This window comes from Megalobrama amblycephala, linkage group LG18 (assembly GCF_018812025.1).
Source record: "Megalobrama amblycephala isolate DHTTF-2021 linkage group LG18, ASM1881202v1, whole genome shotgun sequence".
Lineage (NCBI taxonomy): Eukaryota > Metazoa > Chordata > Actinopteri > Cypriniformes > Xenocyprididae > Megalobrama > Megalobrama amblycephala.
This window is the reverse complement of record NC_063061.1, coordinates 7763496-7788697: the sequence shown is the minus strand read 5'-3', so window position 1 is coordinate 7788697 and position 25202 is coordinate 7763496. Positions and strand designations below refer to the sequence as shown.

General features: G+C 36.7%; 1 protein-coding gene across 1 annotated transcript; it reads right to left on the bottom strand.

The window, feature by feature from the left end:
• Positions 1-2232: 2232 nt before the first annotated feature.
• Positions 2233-25089, bottom strand: plppr1 (phospholipid phosphatase related 1). Its single transcript, XM_048167071.1, has 6 exons — positions 24871-25089; positions 18912-19044; positions 7148-7398; positions 4890-5066; positions 4078-4209; positions 2233-2954 (listed from the first exon to the last, which is right to left on the bottom strand). Exons 1-6 carry the CDS (start codon positions 25072-25074, stop codon positions 2922-2924), a joined length of 930 nt encoding a protein of 309 aa, XP_048023028.1. The 5' UTR covers positions 25075-25089; the 3' UTR covers positions 2233-2921.
• Between the last annotated feature and the right edge of the window lie 113 nt (positions 25090-25202).

The following is a 25202-nucleotide window of genomic DNA, read 5'->3' as shown; positions in this document are numbered from 1 at the left end:
ACTATTTACTATAGTATTTATTAGAGTATTTACTATATAAATTACTATAGTATTTTTTCATGTACTGAATGTAACTTGCGGTAAAAGTGGCTCTCCTATTGACTTTGTCCTATCAGTGTGGCTCTCATGAAAAAAAGAAAAAAAAAAATTGTGAAGACCACTGCTCTAGTGCGACCGTGAGTATAAAAGAGCACCTGGAGTACATGTCATCAGCATTTGTCTGAAGGTGACCTGGCCGGGTAAACCAAAGCATGGCAGCGAGATGCAGTGTCTCATTACCCTTCTCAGGGAACCATGGTTACATGTGTAACCTGAGACGTTCCTGTTCGACTGGGAACTCTTTGGGGAAGGAATACCCACTTCACCATGCTGAGGGAATAACCGCCTTGATAAGATGACAAGCATAAGGTGGCAAACAGGAAAAATACTGGAAGACAAATCCCTCACCAGGTCAGCACGGCTGTCGGTGACACTCTTCCTTAAGGCCAAAGACCCCAGCTCATGCCCAAGAACACTCTATAGTGAGAGGAGGCCAAGCATGCTCAATAAATAGGCCGCTCAAAGCGACTAAAAGAGCTGTCTTGATAAACAGCCCAGACTGGGTTCAAATGAGCAGCGGCCTCAGCAGAACAACTCTCTATAGCGAGAGATGGCCGAACTCACTCAAATACAAACACAGTCTACCAAGGCGGCCTCACAAAAGCACGAGCACTCGATGTCACTGACTAAAATTAACCCAATAGAGCAACGTCCACTTCAGAAGGACCCTCTTTAGTGAGAGGAGGCCAAGCATGCTCAACGAATAGACTGCTCATCAAGGCGGCTAAGAAGGCCGAACTTGAAAAGCAGCCTAGTTAGGGCTCAAATGAGAGGAGGCCCCAGCGGAGAGATATAACGAGAGGGGGCCAAACACACTCAAATAAATAACAGTTTATCAAGGCGGCTTGACAAAAAGCCAAACGCTTGACATTGCTGACTGAATATGCCAGTCATGCTGAACCCAAGAGACAGGTTATCATGGTGGCTTAAAGGAGCCAACAGACAATAACACTGTCTAATTAAATCCAGATGAGCACTAGTCTTAGCCAACCATGCTCACCTTTAAAGGCAGTTTAACAAGGCGGCCACAAAAAAGGGCCGAACACTAATCTGCCACGAGCGAACTGTGGCGTTTCATGCTTTCAAGGAAGATCTAACTGCTGTATAGTGTGGGCCATAACCTCCAGCAGCTCACTGTACTCGGGGCAGGCAGGCTGTGAGGGCTCTATAAGAACATCCTCGCCCAGCGCAGCCACATCCTGCTTTTCTAGGCTCGAAGCCAGAAGAGCGCTATACGCCAGATCGGATGATTCTAATGAAAGAACGTCCTCATCTGGCTCAGCGATCATGTCGGTGGCAGAGGAATGAGAAAGAGACATGCCTCATTCAAAGTCTTCTGCCAGCTCGACCTAAGAAGCCCCAGGGATCTCAATCTCCACTGTGCTTAAGCTGCAGCAGTTCATGATCCCCTGGGGACCGACGCCTGTTCCGATTCCCTCAAGAAAAGGGCCAGGCATGAACAGAGCTTTTTCATAGAAAAGCTCAAACAATCTGCGCATTCCGCTCCCTCGAGAATGGAACGCACATGATCCTCTCCCAAACAAATAATGCAAATATCATGTTTAGGGGAACACACTTCCTAAAGTGCTTGTCAGAGGAAAAAAACACTTCAAATAAAGGGTCACCTGAAGACAAAAGAGCTGATGACGTGTACTCCAGGTGCTCCTTTTATACTTACGGTCGCACTAGAGTGACGTCACGGGCTGTTTCAGGCCAATGCCATTGTCTCTTTATATTCTTACTTCAGACATCGTCACACCAAGGCATTCCCTAAAGTGTCTTCGGATGCAGTGCGAGTTCCCATTCGAAAGGGAACTCAACACTACTATTGAGGAGTTTCAGGAAGTTCAGAATCAGTGCTTAGGGATATAGAGAATAATTCACTATGGAGTGAGTTTTTGCTTTGTAACTTTGCAGACTTTTTCATGCTCATACAGCAACATTACACACTAAAGAACGGTGAAAATGTAAAAAAGCATAAGACACCTTTAAACATCACCTGGCTGAGGAAAAAAAAAAGAAACACAACAACATGTTTTTAATCAAAGTGGTAGTAGGAGTAAAAGCATTCTTGTCATCATGAGATTATGGCACAAGCTACATTAACATTCTTAAAAATGAAACCAACTCAAGTTATTGGACTCAGCTACAGACTATTTATTGACAGACTACTCAGGAAAATATATTCAGCATTTCAAATGAAACGCAAACTTTAAAGAAAAACAAAACACAAGTTGGGAAAAACAGGTTATTCAAACAGTGTTGTGTATTACATGCTGAGTACATGGCCATTCAAAGATGCCCGAGGAGAATGAGATACAACGACGTGTAACAATTCAACATGTTTTCTTTAAATCTTACACCAAAAAATAGGTATACCAAAAACATTCCTGGAAAATCAGCAGGCAAATTGATCAAAATGCTTTATACAGATAACAAAAAAGAATACAAAATGATCTTTGTCCAAAAATGTACAGGAAAAAAATCTAAATAAAATCATTCTTTGTACAAATACCACATAACAACATCGATATTTGAATTACATTATATATAGACTGTATATATTTACTTTGTGATGTAAAATATGACAAAGAAGGCAGAAATCTGGACATGAATTGAGTAGTGTTGACATTATGAGGAAAAGCTACAGCACTCTCTTATACAAAATGTACAAAACAGCTGCTTCTAGGTACAACTAGTTACAACATAATACTGTATTTTTTCTTCTTCTTTTTTTTTTTACAGTATGCCACAGTACAAAAAACTTTTTGTGCCTAGAAGTGTTGAGGTGAAGCGAAAGTGACTCTGTGCTGCCCCCTTAGTCATGTGACTTCAGTCATGGATGCCGAATGGTTCTGAAAGACAAACAAAATTGGATTCAGAGTCATGCTGTGCCGTTCCAGATGGTAATAAGCATTTGACTTGTCACTTAAATGCTTATTATCAGTCAGGTGCATTTAACGGAAACTCCAGAGAGCCACAGAGCAGAACGTAATTTTTCAGTGCCAATTCCCGTTGAATCGACTGTTTCGATTATTGTACTTGTCCAGTTCGTGACAGAACACCTGATTTTTCTTGTTTCCCAAACACAATGACTTGCGTAGCCAGCTCTAAATTGCACTAGGATGTTAAGCGGGTGTCCAAAGCAAAGGGGGATTACTCTGACCGACATCTGTTGCTCAGGCGCTCAGAGCATTTTACTGGCTGGCTGTCAATAGAGTTGTCTGACAAGATTTTCTCTGCTGCAAACAGTGTCAAAATGAAGCAGCATTGGATCTCCCTGCTGTATAAGGTGATAAAATGAGTCTTTTTGAAGAATAAATGGAAAACTGAAAAATCAAATCTATTTTTTACTCAGGGGCCAAATAATGGAACTACTGCAGGGGCGCCTAAAATTTCAGTGGGGTTTACAAAATGCAAGCCAGCCATACACAGACAGAAACTTATTTATTTTGGGATTACTTCTGAAGGTGAAGAATAGAAATACATATTTCACAATGACAAATTTACATAATTAATCACAAATTATTGTGTAATATCCTGAAGCTATATCTTTCTGTATCCAATGATAATGGATATAGAAATTTACTAGTATGCCACAATGATGTAATGTCATTGATGAACATAATTTAGCTTAATTTGCTTCTTTTTTTTTTCAGCAAATATTGATATACATGATGCGTTAGCGAAATGAAAATAAATAAAATAACCACATTGTGCCTGAAATGTAAGTTACTCTATATTAAATGATTGTTTACATAACTGTAACATCACATTTGTGCTGTTGTACTGAATATCAACATGGTCTCATACCTGTGACTGTGCTGATATTCAGTGCAACAACACTCTTGGTTGTGTGATAATCCTTAGAGAAATGACTAATTAATGCAAGTTATTATACAATGTGTAAAATACCAAGAGATGATTGTGAGAAGCATGACGGATAGATGATTTACTGAAGGCCATAGAAGACATTACCTGTGCGCTGAGTGTCTCCAAAGGGCTTTCCACACGGGGGAATGTCATCAAGGGAAGACCGCGGTAATCCTCCTGTTTCTGCTTGGTAGGAGTGGAGTGGGTCCCTTTGAAGTTGTTCACTACACAGATTCCCTACACAGATGAGAAGATATATTTTGAAGATTGGGATGGTTATCATACCTACTTAAGCCAAGTCAAAAGAAGAAAAAAGATCATTTCATTTCAAAACATATGCCATTATTTATAAAGTGGAACCTAATGATTTTGAAAACTACAGTGAAAGGGACAGGGAAGATTTTCAATAACACTTCAGTCAGAAAACATGGCGAACACAAATACTCAGTTAGCACAAAAACACAGTAAAATCAGTAATATTCTGAAATACAATTTGAAATACTTGGGTTCTACTTTAATATATTTTGAAGGCCTATACACATTCAGGATTCTTTGAAAAACAAAAAGTTCAAAAGGAATAGTATTTGAAATATAAATCTTTTGGAACATTGTAAATGTTCAAACAGTTAAAAAAAATGTTCATCCAAATACTTGCATGGGTACCAAAATAATCTAATCAATTTGTGACCCGTTTGTGAGCAGATTTTATGATGCATCACGTTATTTACTAAAGATGTCAATGTCATATACAAATAAACTCCTCCACAGCACAATTTTTTGTGTATTTTGTAAGCCATATATCAATAGAGGAGAAAAAACTATCAGAGACAAAATATATATTAAAAACATATTTAACAATGACCAAATATAGATTTTTATTATTTGAGTAAAACAATGACATTAAACTATAAACCCACCAGAAAAAGAGATATGGAGCTTCCTAATATGAAGCCAGCAATAACGTCAGAGCAGTGATTGCGGTATTCTGATACTCGGTTCAGGCCGGTAAGGAAAGCAGCGCACAGGATTCCCAGACAAAGTACAGGCTTGGCCAGGCGACTGCTTTTCGTCTTGATGGTGCTCGTGATGTACATCTGAAACAGGCAAACGTGCATGCACACGCACACGCACACGCACACACACACACACACACACACACACACACACACACGCACACACACACGCACACACACACGCACACACACACACACACACACACACACACACACGCGTATTGAGGAACCGATTAATTCACTGAATTTATTGTGCAGCAGGTGAATGTGAGGAAATTAAGCTTAAATACACAGCACTTGCTCCACCTCAGGGAAATTATTGCCAATTATGGAGAACGGAATTCAAGTAAATAACCTCTTATTCCCATGAAAGACAGATAACGAAAAGAGAAGAGAGGGGAAAAAAAAGAGAAAAAAAACCCCACAAACTCTGGCAATTCAACATCACTAACCTGACAATAAAACAGATTAAAGGCCTATACGAAATCAGTGAGAAACCTGATTTCACTGTAGTTACAGTAGGTAATGTACAGTAGGTGATATCTATACATGTGTAAATTATTTTAGTACTTCAGTTTTACATCATAAGTTTTTAGTACTTCAGTTATTTTACGTTTGTACTCTGTGTATTTCCTTTGCATTTTATTTTCTAAATGTTTAATTGAATACTGCTGTTAGACATGTGAAAAACATCAAGCACCATATACTACATTTGTATCTTTCTTCTATTATTTTTACTTGCGATTTTTTTCCATTATCTTTTTTCTGACCTTACATAATTGAGAAATATTTAGAGGATGCATGCATTTTGGTATCTAAATTGGTATTGAGAATTTCACTAGTATGGTATCCAACTGCATAAGATTAAACAGTCACACTTTATATTAGGTGTCTAACTGCTATGCACTATACATAAAATATATGTAAGCAATAAGGTACGAGAAGCTGATTGCTTTTATGAGACGGTTACCACACAATACAAATATTAAAGTCAAAAATATGTATCAATGCAACTTTCATGAAGTAAACTTTCACTAAAAGCCTTTCTTCTGCCGGAAAAAAAAAATAGTCCCTGACCATGAACAGCAACAGAAGTTACATTATTACGCCATTAGCCAAAGACTGTCTTTATGAGTGTTAGTCAGTAGCGAAGACTTTTACATTGAAAAGACTGAATTGTTGTGAACACGGAACAAGACACAACTGATAAATGCTTTGACTAGCGCTGTCAGTCACGGGAAAACCCCTTAACTGTTAAAAGGACAAGATAATACATCGGACATTTAAACAGAATTTTTATTACGAACATAGGACTGACCTGAAGGAAAATGCAAAATCTGAATGCAGGTAATAAACTCGTTCAATCGATCTCTTTCTCGCAATACTCTTCTAGTTCTACATAATACAGTAAGCTTCAATTCAGTTTACATTGCTAAGAGTGGTTGCTAAGGGTGTTACAGAACCATTGGGTGAAGTGGTCATAGCCGTGTTTTATCATGAATAAATATATAAAATAAATATATTGTGTGTATATATATATATATATATATATATATATATATATATATATATATATATATATATATATATATATATATATATACACACACACACACACACACACACTGTAGTTGTACCACTAGACATGGAAAGTGTACCAACCTGCCCATACTTGAAACTATCAGTTTTTTTGATCCACAAGGATCAGTTGGAGTCATCTAGAATGATGCATTATGTTTACTGCCATTACTTTGTCAATTCAAAAAAAAAAAAAAAAAAAAAAAAAAAAATCACGTTTGCAGCTGTGCCACCCTGACATTTGAGAATATACAAATTGCTGTAGTTTTTTTTTTTTTTTTTCAATTATATCAACAGCTTTAAAACTCGCGCTCAGTTTGATATGGTAAAATCGACGCCATTGTTACAGTCTTTACAGTATGTACAATCAACTGAGCTTTAGGAAGCCTCTGGAGCTGAATAGGTTATGAAAGCAGACTGGTCTACCACTGTAAGCTGTAGGAGTCCTCCTAAACAGAATTAGGAAGCTTTTAAATAGTTTATGGGCCAGTTAAAATCAAGTTAACATATAATAGTAATAAAAAAAAAAAAAAAAAAAAAAAAATGCAACAACAGACTACTTAGGATGCACACTAGTATCTTACAGTAACGTAGACAGCAGAGTAGACACTGAGCGAAGCATCTTTGGATGGGAAAGACCTCCTGGCTCTCTCCACCACCACCTGGTTCCCAGTGCAGATGTTTCCATTGACGATGAACTGGTGGCTGAAGTGACAATCCATCCCAGTGTAATTTGGCTTGCAGACGCTCAGGAAGTATGGCGCCAGATTGCCAGTCACTATCTGGCCGGCGTTGACAAAGATGTCGGTGGCAAACAGGCCAAACGCGAAGACACCTGCGGTTAAAAAAAAAAAAAAAAACATTGGCAAAAATATATTCAGCTTGTTGCTCCCAATCAAAGCTCAGAAAATATAAGCAAATCAGACAAGGGTTTGGAGGATGCCCATGAATACAAATTCAATCTTGATGGAACAATGTTACTTTTATCTTCATCCAGAAGTAATTACAAATGCCCACTAGAGCAAAAGCTAAATTTGCATACACCATTTGGCACAAACAAAACTACTCTACTAAGCTTAATATCTTATGCATGTAATTATGATGTCCTCTAGTTATGCAAACTCCACAGTCTGACATTTTCCAGCTGATTTGTAATCTTGCAAGGAATAAAATATTAACCAACATGTTATCACGTCCGTCTAGATTTTGGTACTTGTTTCATGTTTTCAATTCATGTTTATCATGTCATGTCTTGTATTTCCTGGTTCATGTCATGTGATTCCCTGTTACACTCATGTGATCCTATCATGTGGTTATTTTTCTTTGTGTGTTCTGTTTTCATTGGTTCTTGTTTCAATTGTTCTGTCTGTTCATTGGTTGTTTTTGTCATGTGATCCCCATAGTCTTGTATTTAAGCTGCTTTCACACCATGTCGTAATTCCCATAATTTCGAGATGACAACACGTGACGTTCTACTCTGTGCTGTTCACGTCCTCAGACTAGAAATTATGCATTTCTATGGCAACACTATCAATGCCTAAATTAATCTGCAGTGGTCAGGTGATACAGCAGTCACATGGTACAAGTTGGAGCTCTCAGAAAATTCCCAGTTTACAAGTTGTAATTATGAGGGCGCAAACGTTTTTTACAAGTTGGAATCTCATAAATACAGTAATTACGAGATGGCATGAACACACCTAAAAGCCCTCTTGTTTGCCAAGTTACTTTGTTGTGTATTATTTGTTTCATCCTGTTGCCGGTAAGTCTCATGTTTCTAAAGGCGGGTTCGGACACTCAGAAGGCCCTGAGCCATTGCACACGTTACAAGTCATTAACCTGATAATCGTGTCAAAGCTGCTTAGTACACGGCAAAACTGTACTGCACGGCGGACCGGCAGCAATCGCATAAACTTTTGAGCAAAACATGGAGACTATGCTTTCAATGTTTCTACATATTCAGATAGAAAAAGAAAAGAAAATAAAGATGAGTGTGCAAATGATTTTTAACGGAGTAAAACGGAGAACAGAACAGCCATTCCTTTAAACAAAAACAACTAGTGAGTGGGTATTGTGTGTCAGTATGCACAGGCTGTTGGGTCACAGCCACTGGGCTATAATAATATTCATAGATCTAACCTGTGAGACATGGTTGTATATGATTTGGCAATATAGTGGAGTTCCTATATGACCAAAAAGTTGAGCTACTGAAAACAAGACCACCACTGAAGAGAGAAAGACAAAAGAGGGCTGGGATTTTCTCAGGCCAAAACTGCTCAATATTGTGAAAAGGCTGCAATACTGTGGTCCATAACACTGCAATCCCAAGCCTCAGAGGACACCATTACTAGAGTCTCCACTACATTATGCATCATATCCATTAAATCAACTGCAAGCACTCAAGCACTTGGTTGGCAACATGGAAATGTGCACTAAAATAAATATGAATGTATAAAAGAAATAATGTGAGTGGAAGTTTTCTTGGAAAGTTTTGTTGATTGTGTCTGTCATTATGTCTGTAGAAAACATTTAAAATTTATGTGTTTTGGAGGTAGTGTTGTGCGTCCTGTCTGTTTCTAATCAATAAAACAGCCACAGCTCAGCAGTTTTACTTTAAAACTTTTACTTTAAAATCTCCAGGTAAATCATACCACTAACAAAGTCAAAGATTTATTGGATACGTGTTGCACTTTTACTTCTGAGAGCTCACTAAAGTATTACCAGTGGAGTTTGCTTTGGTATTGTTAGTATTAATGGGCTTAATTAATCAGCCATTAAGTAATAATATGCCAAAGCTGGCCAAAGTGTCACAATCTACTCGCATGTTTCCCAGTGGATAAGCACACAAACTTAGCTACCTATAATTTTTTTATAAAAAGCTATATATAAATACTATATCATATTCCACACTCTGACCGTGACAGAAAACCTTCAGAATTGTTACAAATGCTAAAAACAAAAACAAAAACAAACAACATTTTATTATTATACCATTTTTTACAAATGAGGACATCCCCCAAAAGAAGGTATTGTGAAATATAGCTCTGTTGGGTTTCCATGTTTTATGGGGACTTTCCATAGACAATATGATTTTAATATTGCAAAAACTGTATATTCTGTCCTGTCCCCTAACCCAACCCTTTACAGACACATTAAAGCTCGAGTCGCCATTGACAAGTTTTTTTTTTTTTTTTTTTTTTTTACATTTTACATGAAATGCAAGAACAATGCAAATGAAAAAAAAAAAAGAAAAAAAAAAAACTACATAAATATAATATAAATAAAATATAAATATAAAATATAAATTTCAAATGCTATCAAAGACAAGTAAACAGTCTGCAATAAAATAAGAACAAATAATCAAACCACAAGCAATAGCAAAAATAAACACACTATAACAAAAATTATGTCGAGAGCATTGAGTGATCCAATAAACTGATACACATGCGTTTTCTTTCTTGACTCTTTACGTTCACTTAAGACATAACAGACTATGTTTACTAGGATACTTGCCAAGACGGGAATTTTGACATAATTTTGTGTGAAATTGTCCTTTCAAGCGCAAGACGACACGAAAGAGAGCTCAATTCTGTTGTCGTGTGCTGTCAGACGTGCCTTTCTGGGCGCGCACTTCGGATGTGTTATTTTCACGTCTTGTGCTTGAATGTTTAAATTGGAAAGGCTTAAAAACACGTGCAAATGATACACTTTCATGATGATGCAGCACTGTACCAATCGGAACAGCGTCAATTCTCTTTACGTGGCATGTGTAAGCATCTTTCTTTCTCTCACACTGAGTGCGCGTGTGTGAGATTAAGTGACAGAGGGCACTCTCAGCCAAGCAACGATGCATAAAGTTCAACAGGCAATGATATTATATCTGCGCTAATCTTTTGCCTCTAACTCAAATCACAGGCAACTGAAATCATACAATTTACTAGCCATTTGCTAATTAGACATTTCTTAGGTCACCCAGCGTGAAATTTTCACACATGCGAGTGATTTATTCGCATTGTAGAGGGTTGTAATCCTTACCATTAAGGACAATAGTGTTCAGGTAGTCAGTTACCCAAGGGCGCAGCTGGCACACGCCCACAGGATATTAAAACACAAGACACCGGTGAGTACAGAAGTTTCAAAAGTAATTATATACTTTGGTATGAACAACCGAAACCTTACTTCCATACACAAAGAACATTTGGTAGAATGATAGGGGCGGCGCAGGCTACATTCCCTAACGCTGTAATCAAGATACCTACAGTAGAATAAACTAAGAAGAGTTACCATAAAGACAGAAAAAGGTTTTGAGGGAATTAAACATCATGATTGATGAATCTGGAAAGAGAATAGCCCACTTGCCCTACAGTAAGTTTCAAACGGAGAAGGATTTGATCCATTTGACTGGAGAAACTGCACTAAACCATTGGTACACCCATTTAAACTAGGAGGGGGGAGGCATCATGTGAGCCAAAAAACATCTGGGACCGTGATGAACCTCACCCAACTAGTAGATTTGAATACAGACAAAATAAAACTTTTGGAACATGGACTGTCATGTGTACCAAGATTGGACTGTGAGAGAAAATATACACATAGATTACAGATAGAAACCAGTGTTAGAGAGTATCATAGAAGGATAAATTTGGCCGACCATTTTGGTGGAAGTCAGGATGAGGATTGGGCAAAGGTCTCATTTAGATTGAACACTGGGTGGGAGCCCAGCAGGAATGAACAAATTTCAGAAATGGTATGGGATTTGATAGAAGGAAGATAGAAAGCTGGTTAGTGGATGGTTTGTGGAGAAAGAAGACTGGAATGTTACAAAAGGGGAAAGGGAAACCTTAAAAAGGTTAAGTGCGGACACTTCCCTAGTTATTAAACCAGCAGACAAAGGAAGTGTTGTGGTGGTTATGGATAGGGAGCAATATGTCAAGGTGGTTAATCGACAACTGGAAGATCAGGAATTTTTTAGACCTTTAGAAGAACCCATCTACATGAATTCAGTGGAAATAATAATAAAAAAATGGATACATTACAAAAGGAAGGCTACCTCACAAAAACACAAGTGGAATACATAATATTACAAGGGGTACCAAAAGGGAGGAGGAAAAAGCTTCATGGCCATTTCCGAATATGCCTCCGGGCAGACCAATTGTTTCTGATGGTGTAGGAGAGTTTATAGACCTCCATCTTAATCCTCTTTCCACAAAACATACTTGTTACATTAAGGATACTTACAATTTTCTGGATAAGGTGAAGAATTTGAAATTGAACCAGGGGGCAAGACTGTTTTCTATGGACGTTGAAAGCCTGTACATGAATATAGAGACAGATAAAGGATTGAGAGAGGTAAGAGAGTGGTTAAAAAATATCTGGAACAAAACAGACCAGAAGCGGCTATTTTAAGACTGTTGGAATTGAGTCTCACGAAGAGCGAATTTGAATTTGGGGGACCGCCATGGGTAAGCGCTTCGCACCAGCATATGCAAACATTTATATGGCTGAGTGGGAAGAGACGGTGTTTCAGAAATGAACAAAGCTGCCTACCTGCTATTTCTGATATTTGGATGACATTTGGAGAGAGTGGGACCATTCAGAAGAGGACTTTCGGGAATTTGTCAACATATTAGATGAACATCATGGATCGATTAAGGTCAAGTAGGAATTAAAAATGGATGAGATTAACTTTTTAGACACCACAGTGTTCAGAGGCCCTGAACTTGAGGCTACAGGGAGACTAGACACTATGGCAGGGTTAGGCAAGTTCGGTCCTAGAGAGCCGCTGTCCTGCTGAGTTTAGCTCCAACCTTAATCAAACACACCTGAACAAGCAAATTAAGCTCTTCAGGATTACTAAGGCTATAGGCAGCTGAAGGTTTTTTTTCAGGGTTGGAGCTAAACTCTGCAGGACAGCGGCTCTCTGGGACCGAACTTGCCTACCCCTGCACTATGGTGTGTTACAAGCTTACATATGCATGCTTTATTAATTTATAGCAGTGATCATTATAAACATGTTCTTAAAGACAATTTAGATTTAGGAGGATATGTACATTGAAGAAGAATAAAAGAGGCAGAGAAGGTCTTTTTTCAGGCCTTAAAGAAGAGAGGATATCCTAGACAGATTTTAAGGCAGGTTAGGAAAGACTGCGAAAAAAATGGATAAGAGTAAGGGAGAACAGAAAAGAAGGATTTTAACACTGATTATGACGTATTCTAAAATTACCAAGAAATTGGCTAGGAAACTGAAGAGTAACTATAACAAACATACTCAAGGTCAGGCTATGAAGCAACAATACAGAATGGTAGTAGCCTACAGGAGGAGCAAAAATTTGGGTGACTATTTGGTACACATTAAGCTATCTAAACCCAATGAAAAACAAAACAAAAGGAAGGATCCGTAAATATGTGAGAGAGGAGTGAGTGATAAGGTGTTTGAATTGCCTCAACTTATACCTCTAAACAGGCCTACATGTTTATTTGATGAGCTGCAACAAATGTGGGATGAGATATGTGGGTGAGACAAAAAACTCAATTGGAACAAGGATGGCAGCACATAGATACACGATAGGAAGAGGAGAGAGAGGCAAAGGTCATATTGTTTCACAATTTATGAAACATGGCCTAGAGAATATCAGAGGGGACTGGAACACAACCTAAATTGGGGAAGAATACACTGTGTTCCAAATTATTATGCAAATTCAATTTCAATTAAACAAACATTTTATTTTTATTTTTTTCAATTAAAATTGTTAATTGTGCCGCTTCTCCTGTCAGTTTACATCACTGACATCAATCTCAGACAGGTTTGGTAATTCATTTGCCAGGTGAGCCAAATTAAAGTGAAAGTACTTAAGGAGGTTGGTCCACATTATTAAGCCTTTTATTAATTATTAATATTAAGTCACAGGTTTAATGCAATATGGGGAAAAAGAAAGATCTTTCTGCAGATGAAAAGCGTGAAAGTGCAGTATCTTGCAAAAGGTATGAAAACACTGGATATTTCACGAAAAATTAAGAGAAATCATTGTACTGTGAAAAGATTTGAATGCGATTCAGAATGTAGACGAGTTTGTTCAGATAAAGGAGTATTAAGGAAAGTTTCTGTAAGGCTAATTCATCTTATTAAGAGAGCAGCTGTGAAAAATCCACTCATGAGTAGCAACCAGGTATTTGAAGCTGCTGCTGCCTCTGGATTCCCAAGATCTTCTCGATGCAGGATCCTCCAGAGGATTGCTGTTGTGCGTAAAAGCTGTATTTCGGCCACGCTTAAGCAATGCCTACAAGGAGATTATGTGGAAAACTATGAAGACTAATTTTCAAACTTTTTTATTCACTGATGAATGCCGTGCTACACTGGATGGTCCAGATGGATGGAGTTCTGGATGGTTGGTGAATGGCCACCATGTCCCAACAAGGCTGCAACGTCAGCAAGGAGGTGGTGGAATGATGTTTTTGGCTGGAATCATAGGAAGTGAGTTGGTAGGCCCCTTTAAGGTGCCTGAAGGTGTCAAAATGACATCAGCAAAATATGTGGAGTTCCTAACTGGCCATTTCCTGCTATGGTATAAAAAGAAGAACCGTGCCTTCCGGAGTAAAATCATTTTCATGTAAGACAATGCACCATCCCATGCTGCAAAAAATACCAGCGAGGCCATGGCTGCTATGGGCATAAAGGGAGAAAAAAAATCATGGTGTGGCCACCATCATCCCCTGACCTCAACCCTATTGAGAACCTGTGGAGCATCCTTAAAAGGAAGCTCTATGAGGGTGGATGGCAGTTTACCTCTAAACTGCAGCTCTGGGAGGCAATTCTGGCTCAAAGGAAATACAGGCAGAAACTATACATAAACTTACAAGTTTAATGGATGAGAGAGTTGTTAAGGTGGTATCAAAGAAGGGCTCCAATGTTAATATGTAACTTCATCTGTAAAGATGTTTTTTGATTGAAATAGCTTTGATTTGAGAAAAATAACCTCCTAATGCAAAAAAAAAAAAAAAAAAAAAAAAAAAGATTTCTGTTTTCAATCCTCTAGGTTTGTTACTGGGAGACTGGGGTTTGGGACCTAGCTAGTATATTGCATTGAAAGGGTTCTTAAAATTATTTTACAAATACATATTAGTAATAAGGGATTTCATGTTTTTTGTGGATAGTAGGCCTACTCACATATTAAGGATTGGGTTATTATAAAATAAGAAGGTAATTTAATTGTGAATAAGGATGAACATATTAGGTTAGGAGTAGGGAGGTACTGTAAGATAGTAGAGTGGTTAGTAGAACTGGATTACTAACAGGAAGATAGGGGCTCGAGACCAAATTAAAAAAAAAAAAAAAAAAAAAAACTTTATTTGATTTTATATTAATTCTTATAATTGATACTTAGGGTAGAAGGTGGAAGAATCATATATGAGAATTTCCTTGATACTGACATAAAATACTAAGAGAATAATAGGATAGGAGAGGGAGGAGGCAGTACTATATTTTTATTAGATATATTTTAGAGATTGAGGTTATCTTTTAGTTTGTTTTTTATATAAATAAATATAAAAATAATTAATAATGGCTAGTAATTATATATATATATATATATATATATATATATATATATATATATATATATATATATATATATATATATATATATATATATATATATATATATATATATATATATTATGGTACATAATATAATATAGAGTTGGAGGTTTCGTCTGGAAGGAATCATAAGGGAGTAAATTTATTACAATAGATTAGAATAAGAAAATTTAGTAGGTTGCAATGCATTATGGGTACTCACCAGTATTGAGGAGATGTACGTGAATTATAGGGACACTTTGGCTTAATTGAATGGATGTGAGAATGACGGGTAGAAGCTTCTTGTGTGCTGTTGAACACAACCGCCAGTCAATTCTCCTCAAACTGAAAACTGGTTCTCTTTTGGGCATATCTGGGAATACCTTGCAGTGATAACGAAGAGATACCTGGGGAGAGAGGTGGGTATCCAGCCTCTCTGGGTCCATTAGGACAGCACGCAGAGAATGTGATCCTGGATTAAAGGATCTTAAATGGTTACCAGTCTTCCATCAGTGAATAGCACTAGATATATTGGTTAAATAAATAAATATGTTTTTATAGATGTTTTTAAGATATTCTTGAGAAGGGCAGGCACAATTTAGGAGCGTCCTGATACTAGTAAAAATAGGAGAATATATAGATAGGTTGGTTTAGGGATTAATAGTGGAATATTAAGAACTGTGAGACTGGGGTTCTAGACTGGAAATAGGAATATATATTATTTTGAGGAATGGGATGCTGGACCAGGATTATCAAATTTTGGCCCACTGGCTTTCGATTTGCTGGTCTGGATAAATTTAATTTCACATTCCTTAAACAAAAAAAAATATATAGAATAAAAATAAAGAGGGAAGTGTTCAGTCTCTGTGGATAAGTTTCCATGTTTGTGTAGGGGTAATCAGTACAATATTTAGATCTGAGAGACTGGGGTTTGAGACCGGTAATAAGTATAAAAGAAATTGTTTTGGGAATGGGATGTGGAACCAGAATTATTTAATTTTAGCCAGTGAGCTTTCGATTTGCTGGTCTTGATAAGTTCTTTTCTCAAAATTCTCAAAAATGGTTGATTTAGAACACAGATAGGGAGGGGAGCCTTTCAGTGTTTTATGGGTTGGTATTCAAGTTAGTATAAGGGTAAGTAATGGAAGGTTAGTATCTGGGAGATTGGGGTTCGAGACTAGTAATAGGATATATTTTGGCAATTAGCTGGACCAGGATTACCGAAAATTGGCCTTCGATTTGCTGGTCTAGATATGTTTAAATTGAAAACATTTGCATATCTCAATATAATAGGGACAATGGGATCCCAACAATACAATTGTGGATCTGATTAGTATGATTTCGGAGACACGTGTCTGGGACTGGTCATCTCAAGATGGGCCGCCTCAGAGGAGGTTGTCTAGTGATTAAAAGGCCGAAACACGCAATGATCCTGAGGTTCACTACTGATGATTTGGTTCTCCTTAATAAAGAAGGTAACAAGCTTTACTAAAGATGACCTAATCCTACTCTTTGCTGGAATTAAATAAAAGTAGCCCTAGGGGAATTAGCCCTTATAAAGAGGTTGACTAGCGACACAAAACTAAACCTAATCCTACCACTAACCCTTTATATGTTTAACCCTATCCATAAGGGAAATTACCCTAATGTAAAGACGTGGATTAAAACTATACAAAAACAATATAATCCTACCCTTTACCCCACTGTGTGCCGTCATGAATAATTAAGCAATGCATCTTCTCATAAGATAAGGACACACAGTATCATGAGTAATTATCATGAGTAATTAAGAGACAGTGTTGAGTCATCAATGTGTATAGGCCTATGCTGTGATGATGACACGAAGACAAATTTAAACTACAAGTGCAACAAAGTTAAACTACTATATAAAACTTACAGGGAACACATAAAAAAATTAACACTATTTACAATGTTTCAAGTTTCTAGTGACAAGCGGACTTGCCTGTCCAAACTGAAAGTGGAAAAATATTTGGATTTGGGACCAATTTGATTTCAAGACTAAACCTGTAAGATGAAAATAGCACAAAAAAGCTAAAAATTAACTAGTTTTCTCCTACTATTTAAACTAATGGATGGTAACATTCTCTTCTATGATGTTCAAAACACTGTTAAAGGTGCCCTAGAATTGAAAATTGAACATGTTGTACATAGAAATGACATACAGTGAGTCTCAAACACCACGGTTTCCTCCTTATGTAAATTTGATTTGTGCAAAAGACCTCTGAAGAACAGGCGAATCTCAACATAACACCGACTGTGACGCAACAGTCGGGATCATTAATATGTACTCCCAACTTTTGCATATACCAGCCCATGTTCAAGGCATTAGACAAGCCAGTATTAACGTCTGGAGCTGCACACCCGAGTCATCAGACTTTATGCAGGTAAGCAAGCAAAATAGCGAAAAATGGCAGATGGAGCGATAATAACTGACATGATCCATGATATCATGATATTTTTAGTGATATTTGTAAACTGTCTTTCTAAATGTTTCGTTAGCATGTTGCTAATGTACTGTTAAATGTGGTTAAAGTTACCATTGTTTGTTACTGTATTCACGGAGATCAGAGCCATGTTGTAATTTTCATTATTTTCATAAACACAACTTCTTCATAAATCTCTCCAACAGTGTAGCATTAGCCCCATTAGCCACGGAGCACTATGAAACTCATTCAGAATCAAATGTAAACTTCCATACTTACATGATCTGATGCATGCATGCAGCATGCATGACAAACATTTTGTAAAGATCCATTTTGAGGGTTATATTAGATGTGTGAACTTTGTTTATGCAATGTATTATAGAGTTGCGAGCTTGGGGGCGGGGAGCGCGAGCATTTAAAGGGGACACGCGCTGATTCAGCGCATATTTAATTATGCCCCAAAATAGGCAGTTAAAAAATGTAATAATAAAAAAATCTATGAGGTATTTTCTGAAACTTTTGACACATTCAGGGGACACCTTAGACTTATATTACATCTTGTGAAAAAGGGTTCTATGGCACCTTTAATTCTGTTAAAAAAAATATGTTAAAAATTTAGTTTAGGGTTTACCCTTTCAAATTTGTAATCATAAATATACTTGCACAGAGAGTTCCTGAAGTATATTTTTTAAATGATATTTGTTTAATAGCATATTTTTACTAAGTACTATCAACACTATTTTGCCAACACCAATAACTTTTTTCAAATGGATTTTTTTTTTCAAATGTTAAGAATAAAAATGACTACTTATAGCCATTCAACAATATATTTGAATATTTTTTTTTCATTTGAAAAAGCCAAACTGCAGACTGTTTTTGTATATTATTAACTGGTTTATCATTTATAATACATGACCAACATTTTTTAAAAGTTCTATAAATTTATAACAATCATGCCCTAAAGCAATAATAATAAATGTTTCATGAATGAATGAAATAGCGGTTCCTGTCATCATTCTATGTGCTCTCCGGTTTAAATGAAAGATGTCTGTTCATTTTATATATTTTTTTATTTTTTATTTTAAAGCCTATTTTACAAATTAATTTATCATGCTTAAAGGTGCTCTAAGCGATGTCACGCGTTTTTAGGCCAAAACATTTTTTGTCACATACAGCAAACATCTCACTATCCGCTAGCTGCAAAAAAAAATAAATCCAAGTATGCATTATGCCACCATGGTGCCAGGAGATCAGTTTTGGCCACTGGAAAATCCATATTAGAACCAAACAATACTGAGCTGAAATGTTTAGCACTGATGAAAACAGAAGACTCACCAATGAACCGAATGATTCTGCGGATGAGAGGGTTTAGGTAGCAGCACTCTCCAGTCACAATGGTTTTCTCCTGGGCTATTAGGGCTTCTCTAGTGGACTTCATGACATACATGGAGATCTCCCCAACAAATATCTACAGACACAAAAAAAAAAGAAAAAAAAAAAAGAAAAAAAAAATGTTTTTAATTAGATTTAAGCAGTTAATGCATCTTATGTAGATACAAGTGAGTTTCATGTCTCTTATAATTTCTGGTCTTTTGCTTATCACTTGAATTAGAGAAGCTATATTCTTCACTTAAGTTCTTACATTATTCAAGTGTTTTGCACCAAAAACAGTCACACTTTGGTGTCAACGCTCATTTTCCACCGCCAGGATATATGGTTCTAAGAACAGTAAGGAACAGTTCCAGTTATACCTGAAGAGTGCTGGTCCAATGCGTTTAGTGACACACTGGATCTGTGTTGTATCTTTACTTCTGAGAGCTCACTAAAGTATGTTGTTTTGGTGTTTTTTTTTTTTTTTTGTAGTATTAATGTAGTAGTATTAATGGGTCAAGTTGATTAATCAGCCATTAATAAATAATCAGCATTGGCAAAAGTGCCAAAATCTTCCCACAGGTTTGTCAGTGGATAAGCACATACACTAAAACAACAACAAAAATGACCATGCTGGTAGAATGTGTGTATTGACACTGGATTGGTCTTGTCTGTTGCCTGGCTACCAGTTTCTCTGTAGCTGGTCAAGTAAACAAGTTTAAAACAGAAATATCTGAACATCCTCCAAAAAAGCGGTCGCTATTTACATCTCTTACCATCTGTAAACTCTTGCGTTAACAAGATAACGACTGTCGCATTTGTATTACATTCCAAAGAGCTCTGTTATCAGCCCCACAGTGGAAAATGAAACCGTATCCGTACTGGCTCGGCCGGATCGGCATGGAATGGAATAGTTAAGCAACAAGAATGGTTTGGCTCGATGGTAGAAAAGTGGCTATTGACATCAATGTTTCAAAATTTCAATTTAAACAGTTTAGTCATCATTTAGTTTTTGCTACTGTACCTTTAAGACATCAATATGTAAATAAACAACTGTTATGCTAACTTCATCACATGTGAAAAGAGGAGTGGTTCACACTGAGCTGCTGATCGTGAAAAGCCCAAAGTCCATTTCACTTTTTATGTGTACGCGAGGGTCAGCGTACAGTGTGCGTGAAGTGAATTTTGTCATCAGAAGAGTATGCGCGTACTATATACGCGCACCGCCGGATTTTTGTAACTGTGCGTACTTCGTATGAGCGGGTTGCATATGCGCATTTAATTTTTTTGCAGTAAGGTGTCAACCATGCCGTGGGGGTGTCGATTCACAATGTAGTTGAAGAAAAATTGCATAAACAGAACAGATTGGAACACATGCAAGCTACAGCGACAATGGAGGCCAACATAGACGAGAGATTGTGCCAAGAGGTTAAAAAGTACTCTCAGTACCCTCTAGCATGAAAGAATACAAAGATGTTTACATGGGTTGTAACTTGTAGTGAGAGATTGCTCAAAACTGCACATGCGCCGAACGCCTGTGTACGCTTGTGAGTTAACCCTTAAATGCATACCTCGGGTCTTTAGTGACCCGGGACGTCATTCACTACCCTCCTCCTCGTTCATTTTTTAAATTTAGACTTAGAATTATAAAAGAATGCCTATTTTTGTATTCATTTTTTGTAAAAAGTGTATAGGGTCGCAAACGACCTGAGGTGTGTATGAGTGTACGTATATTTTTTCTGCACAACAATAATTGAATCTTAGATGACGGAATAAGTGCAGTTCACCTTTATTCCATAAGGTGGCAATGGCTGATACACAATGCTGAAGTGACGACTCATTTAGACAGAAAACAAAATAAGAGAAACATGAAATGGCTCAGCGATTTACTGCAGAGCGAGTACTGAACGCAATCAAATATGACTGTAACTGTCACTGGATGGATCTGGTGAAGCTGTTAGCGATTGAAATATTGATTTTGAAGATGTTGAAAATTATATAGTTCTGACAATATGTTTGAGATCGCGAACGGCTCATATTCGTGACCTCAAACATAAAACTAGCCCATTATTTGCTGAATTTACTGGGAAATGAGCTCTGACGAGGACAGAGATGATGGCATAAAACATCTGCTCAAACGGAGCCCTTTCAAGCTCCAAAAGGTAACAAAATACAATTTATTTTATTCTTCTGTAATTGTTACTCTAATATCAGAGGAGTTTTATATTATCACGACAGGTAGAGATCCTTCCGTGTTAGATATAGATCCGGGTCGATAAAGACCCGAATATGTAAGAATGATTGGCGAAACAGTCATGCATTTAAGGGTTAAATGAAGTATACTTTTCAAGGCTGTGCATTTGACTGTGTGTGTACGCTACAAAACGAAGTATACTTTGGGCTTTATCATTACCAGTTCTTGGAAGTTTCAAGTAAATGGTCTGGGAATTTGTGAATGTTAGAATGACAGTACAAACTCTTTCAACAAAAAGTGTTTTGTGCCGTGAAATTGAGTGAACCTCTGATGATCTGTTCACTTTGCCCTTGTATTATTTTTAATAAGCCAACTGTGACTAAACATGGAGTTTCGCACTAATAACAAACCAAATTAATACTCATTTCATTTGTTGAAAAGTAGCAATATTCAAACATCAAGTGGTATAAACACATTTAAGCAATATTTCACCCAAAAATGAAAATGATCATTTATTCACCCTCATGATGTTCCAAAAGACTAATCACAACTTCCGTTTCATGCAGACTTTAAATTATTTTTCTGTTTCTTAGACAAAAATATGTTTGAAAAAATTTATTTATGCTAGTCTATGCCCTTGGAACATCAATTGCATGAACTTTTCCTTCACCCAAAGGTTTCAAAGAAATTATACAAGCTTATTATGCATGCACACACTTCATTAGGAAATCAATATACAATACTGTAGACTCTTTTCGAAACTTAAAAACGTCTCTATTTCAGTTAAAGCAGATTTGCAAAAACTGGATGCATTAGTCATATGTTGCACATGCATGGGTCTCTATTCAAATGACAAAACAGTCATGAAACAATGGAAAAGTTAAAAGATGGAATTTACTAAAAAAGTCCTGTTGATGGCATGAATTTGCATAGAAAGGACATGTGTTTGAGCTGAAAAGAATGATGATGACAAAAGTGGAGCCGTTTGGGAAATTTACACCTAAAAGATACAACATTTCACAGGACACTTTGAAGTCGGATATTCCTTAGCCACTGACCAATTCTGAAGTTACCAAACGAAAAGGAAGTTTTCTATTTTCTACCATACAGAGGTGAGAAAGTTTATGTCATAGGGAGGGAGGGAAAAAAAAAAAAAAATCAAGACCAGAGGCTGCTGCTGCTGCAGTTCTTTATATCTCTGGAGTAAGACTGGAATGATGGAATTGGACTGCAGTATTCATCTCTTGGAATAGTACAATACAGATGAAACTCAAGTCTGTTGCTTGAGATATAGGCAGGGTTATAAAGATGAAAGTCCCCTCTAAGTCAATCATTTTATCCCTTAAAACTCATCTTTGATCACCAAAATGACATATTTAAACGTGTTTTCCTGTGAATTTTTCCATGTCTTAAAATAGCTTGAATGTAACTCACCTTACTCATTTAATAAGCGTGGATCAATGAATATGCAAATTAGCCCCACCTCCACTCTCTCACGCCAGTTCAGAGAGATCCACTCAGTCAACTTATGGCTTGTTTCCACCGAGCGGTACGGTTCACTACAGCAGAGTATGGTATGCAATTTTTGCTGTTTCCTTTGCCAGAAGTTGTGAATGGTACCCTAATTCCAAACCGTACCATGCCACTTTTTTGGGACCCTTCCATTGGGGTACCTAGAAAAATAGTACCAAAAGTACCGGTACCAAAAGGGTGGAGCTACACTCACTGCAGAACATTGACTGGTTGACAGAGAATCGTCACTTGCGCGTACTACAAGGGGAATGACAACACAATGTGTATTTTTCGGCTGTTTTTCCTTGCAGCCTTCAGCCTTTGCTCAAACAAAGCTGCTGTATGTCCTCCATTGCTGTTTACTGTCACTTTCTTCTTCATACGAGAATGACGTCAATTGCTACTTTTCGGCATATACCACGCCTATCAAGTAAGGATACTGTTGCCGATGAAAACGTAAGCCGCATCATGGTTTACCGTCCCAAATCGTACTGTACTGTACTGAACCAGACTGCTCAGTGGAAACGATTCATTACTGAGGTAAACGCAGCACAACGGTATCACTCTTTACAACAGCAGACACAAAACAGTAATTAATATGATTAGACTTTTGCTTGACTATGTTATCAAACAGCTAATAATGTGTTATTAATGTTACACAAAACATGTTCCCGTTCTCCATCTCAGAGTCAGACAGCTGCTATCTAAAAATCAGTATCCTTACAAACGCAGTAGAGAAGTAGTTCATCATAACATCGTAATATACATCATAGACCCGCCTTTTGTTCACTGCAGTTTTAAGGAGAAAATACTCAGCAATGGTGTTGACTGATGAATTTGCACATGGTTTGTCTTAAAGCATATTAAAAACACCACATAGACATAAAAAACATTTGGCCAAAAATCCATTTGGGGAATGTGTTATATTCCATAATAATAATAATAATAATAATAATAATATATTATATATATATATATATATATATATATATATATATATATATATATATATATATATATATATATATATTTTATTTATTTATTTTTTTACTTAGAGAAAATAAAGCCAGTTTTGGTTGCACTGTGACATAATTTTCATGATATTTACAGTATGCATATCTATGGAAAATTGTTACCACCACGGAACAAAAAAATAAAAAAGGTAGTTATGACTTTTTATATCACAATTCTGACTTTTTTTCCTTGCAATTCTGGAAGAAAAAAAAAAAAAAAAAAACGTAACAGTCCCAAAATAAAAGCTTAATTTTCTCTAATGATCTAATTATTACAAGAACGATATATGTGATGTAATGGGAAATTATGCCATTTTGTACTGACTGACCAAACATAAAAGTCAGTAACATGACAAGGATCTACAGTGAATATGTTCATTAATTGCAACATAAAGCACAACAAGAATAATGACTTAAATTTCAGTCTCTCTCTGAATGACATGAGGATGAGATGACAGAATTTTCATATGTATACATCCAAAAAAAAAAAGAAAAAAAAAAGAAAAAAAAGAAGTATAATTCTTAACTGCTTCACAAAACTTTTGTTAAAGGCCCAAAACAAAGCCTGTAAAATTAAATTCACTCTAATTTTCTATAGTCGTTGATGTTTTATGGTCCACGTGCCTATAAGGAGAAAATTGGTCACACAGAAACCCCGATTACATTTAATTTCCCATTTATGTTTTACACTTTATTGAAATATAGAGTTAAGGTAATTTTGCTTTAAAAAAAAAAAAAAAAAAACATACAAAAAAAACATTCATGTAGTATTTGTGTGTGTTGGTATTGCAGTGCCCTCTGGTGTTCATGTCCAACTCTCACAAGAAAACATTTTATTGAAAAAAGAAATCACTTTTTTTATCATTCATTTAAAAAGTAAACCTTTTCAAAATGGTTTAATTTGTTAATATTAGTTAACTTCTTTACCTTTACCTTGTAAAATTAAAATTAAAAATTAAATCACCAGAAACTAAAAACCAAAAAAAAAAAAAAAAAAAAAAAAAATCTAAAAACAAGTTGACCAAGTTGAACTAGTTTGGAAGACAAGTTGACCATCTTGACCTGTTGTTACTCACATTGATTAAATACCTATAAGCTAAAAAAAAAAAAAAAAAAAAATCTAAAACAAGTTGACCTCAGTAATTAACTAGTCAGTTAACTAGTTTGGAGGACTAGTCGACCATCTTGACCCATCTCTACTCACAATAGCAGTGGGCGCAGCTGCCACCACGCAGTACAGGATGAGAGGAGGGATGAAGCTGCTCTCCTCCGGCCCGGGGTAGGGCTTCATCAGGTCAGCGTCATTACAGAAGAATCCCTGGATATGGATCCCAAACGTGTCTGTGCATTCAAAGTAGTATGCCAGCAGCACCGTCCCGGCCATGATGACCAACTGGAAAGATAACATAAAGAAACAAACTTAACAGAAGTATCTGTCAGGATCTTTTACCATTTCACCAACACTTCTCTAAAAATTTGTCTCATCTCCACTCAGCAAACCTTTTATAAGCAGCTGTGTCCATCTGTTTTTTCTCT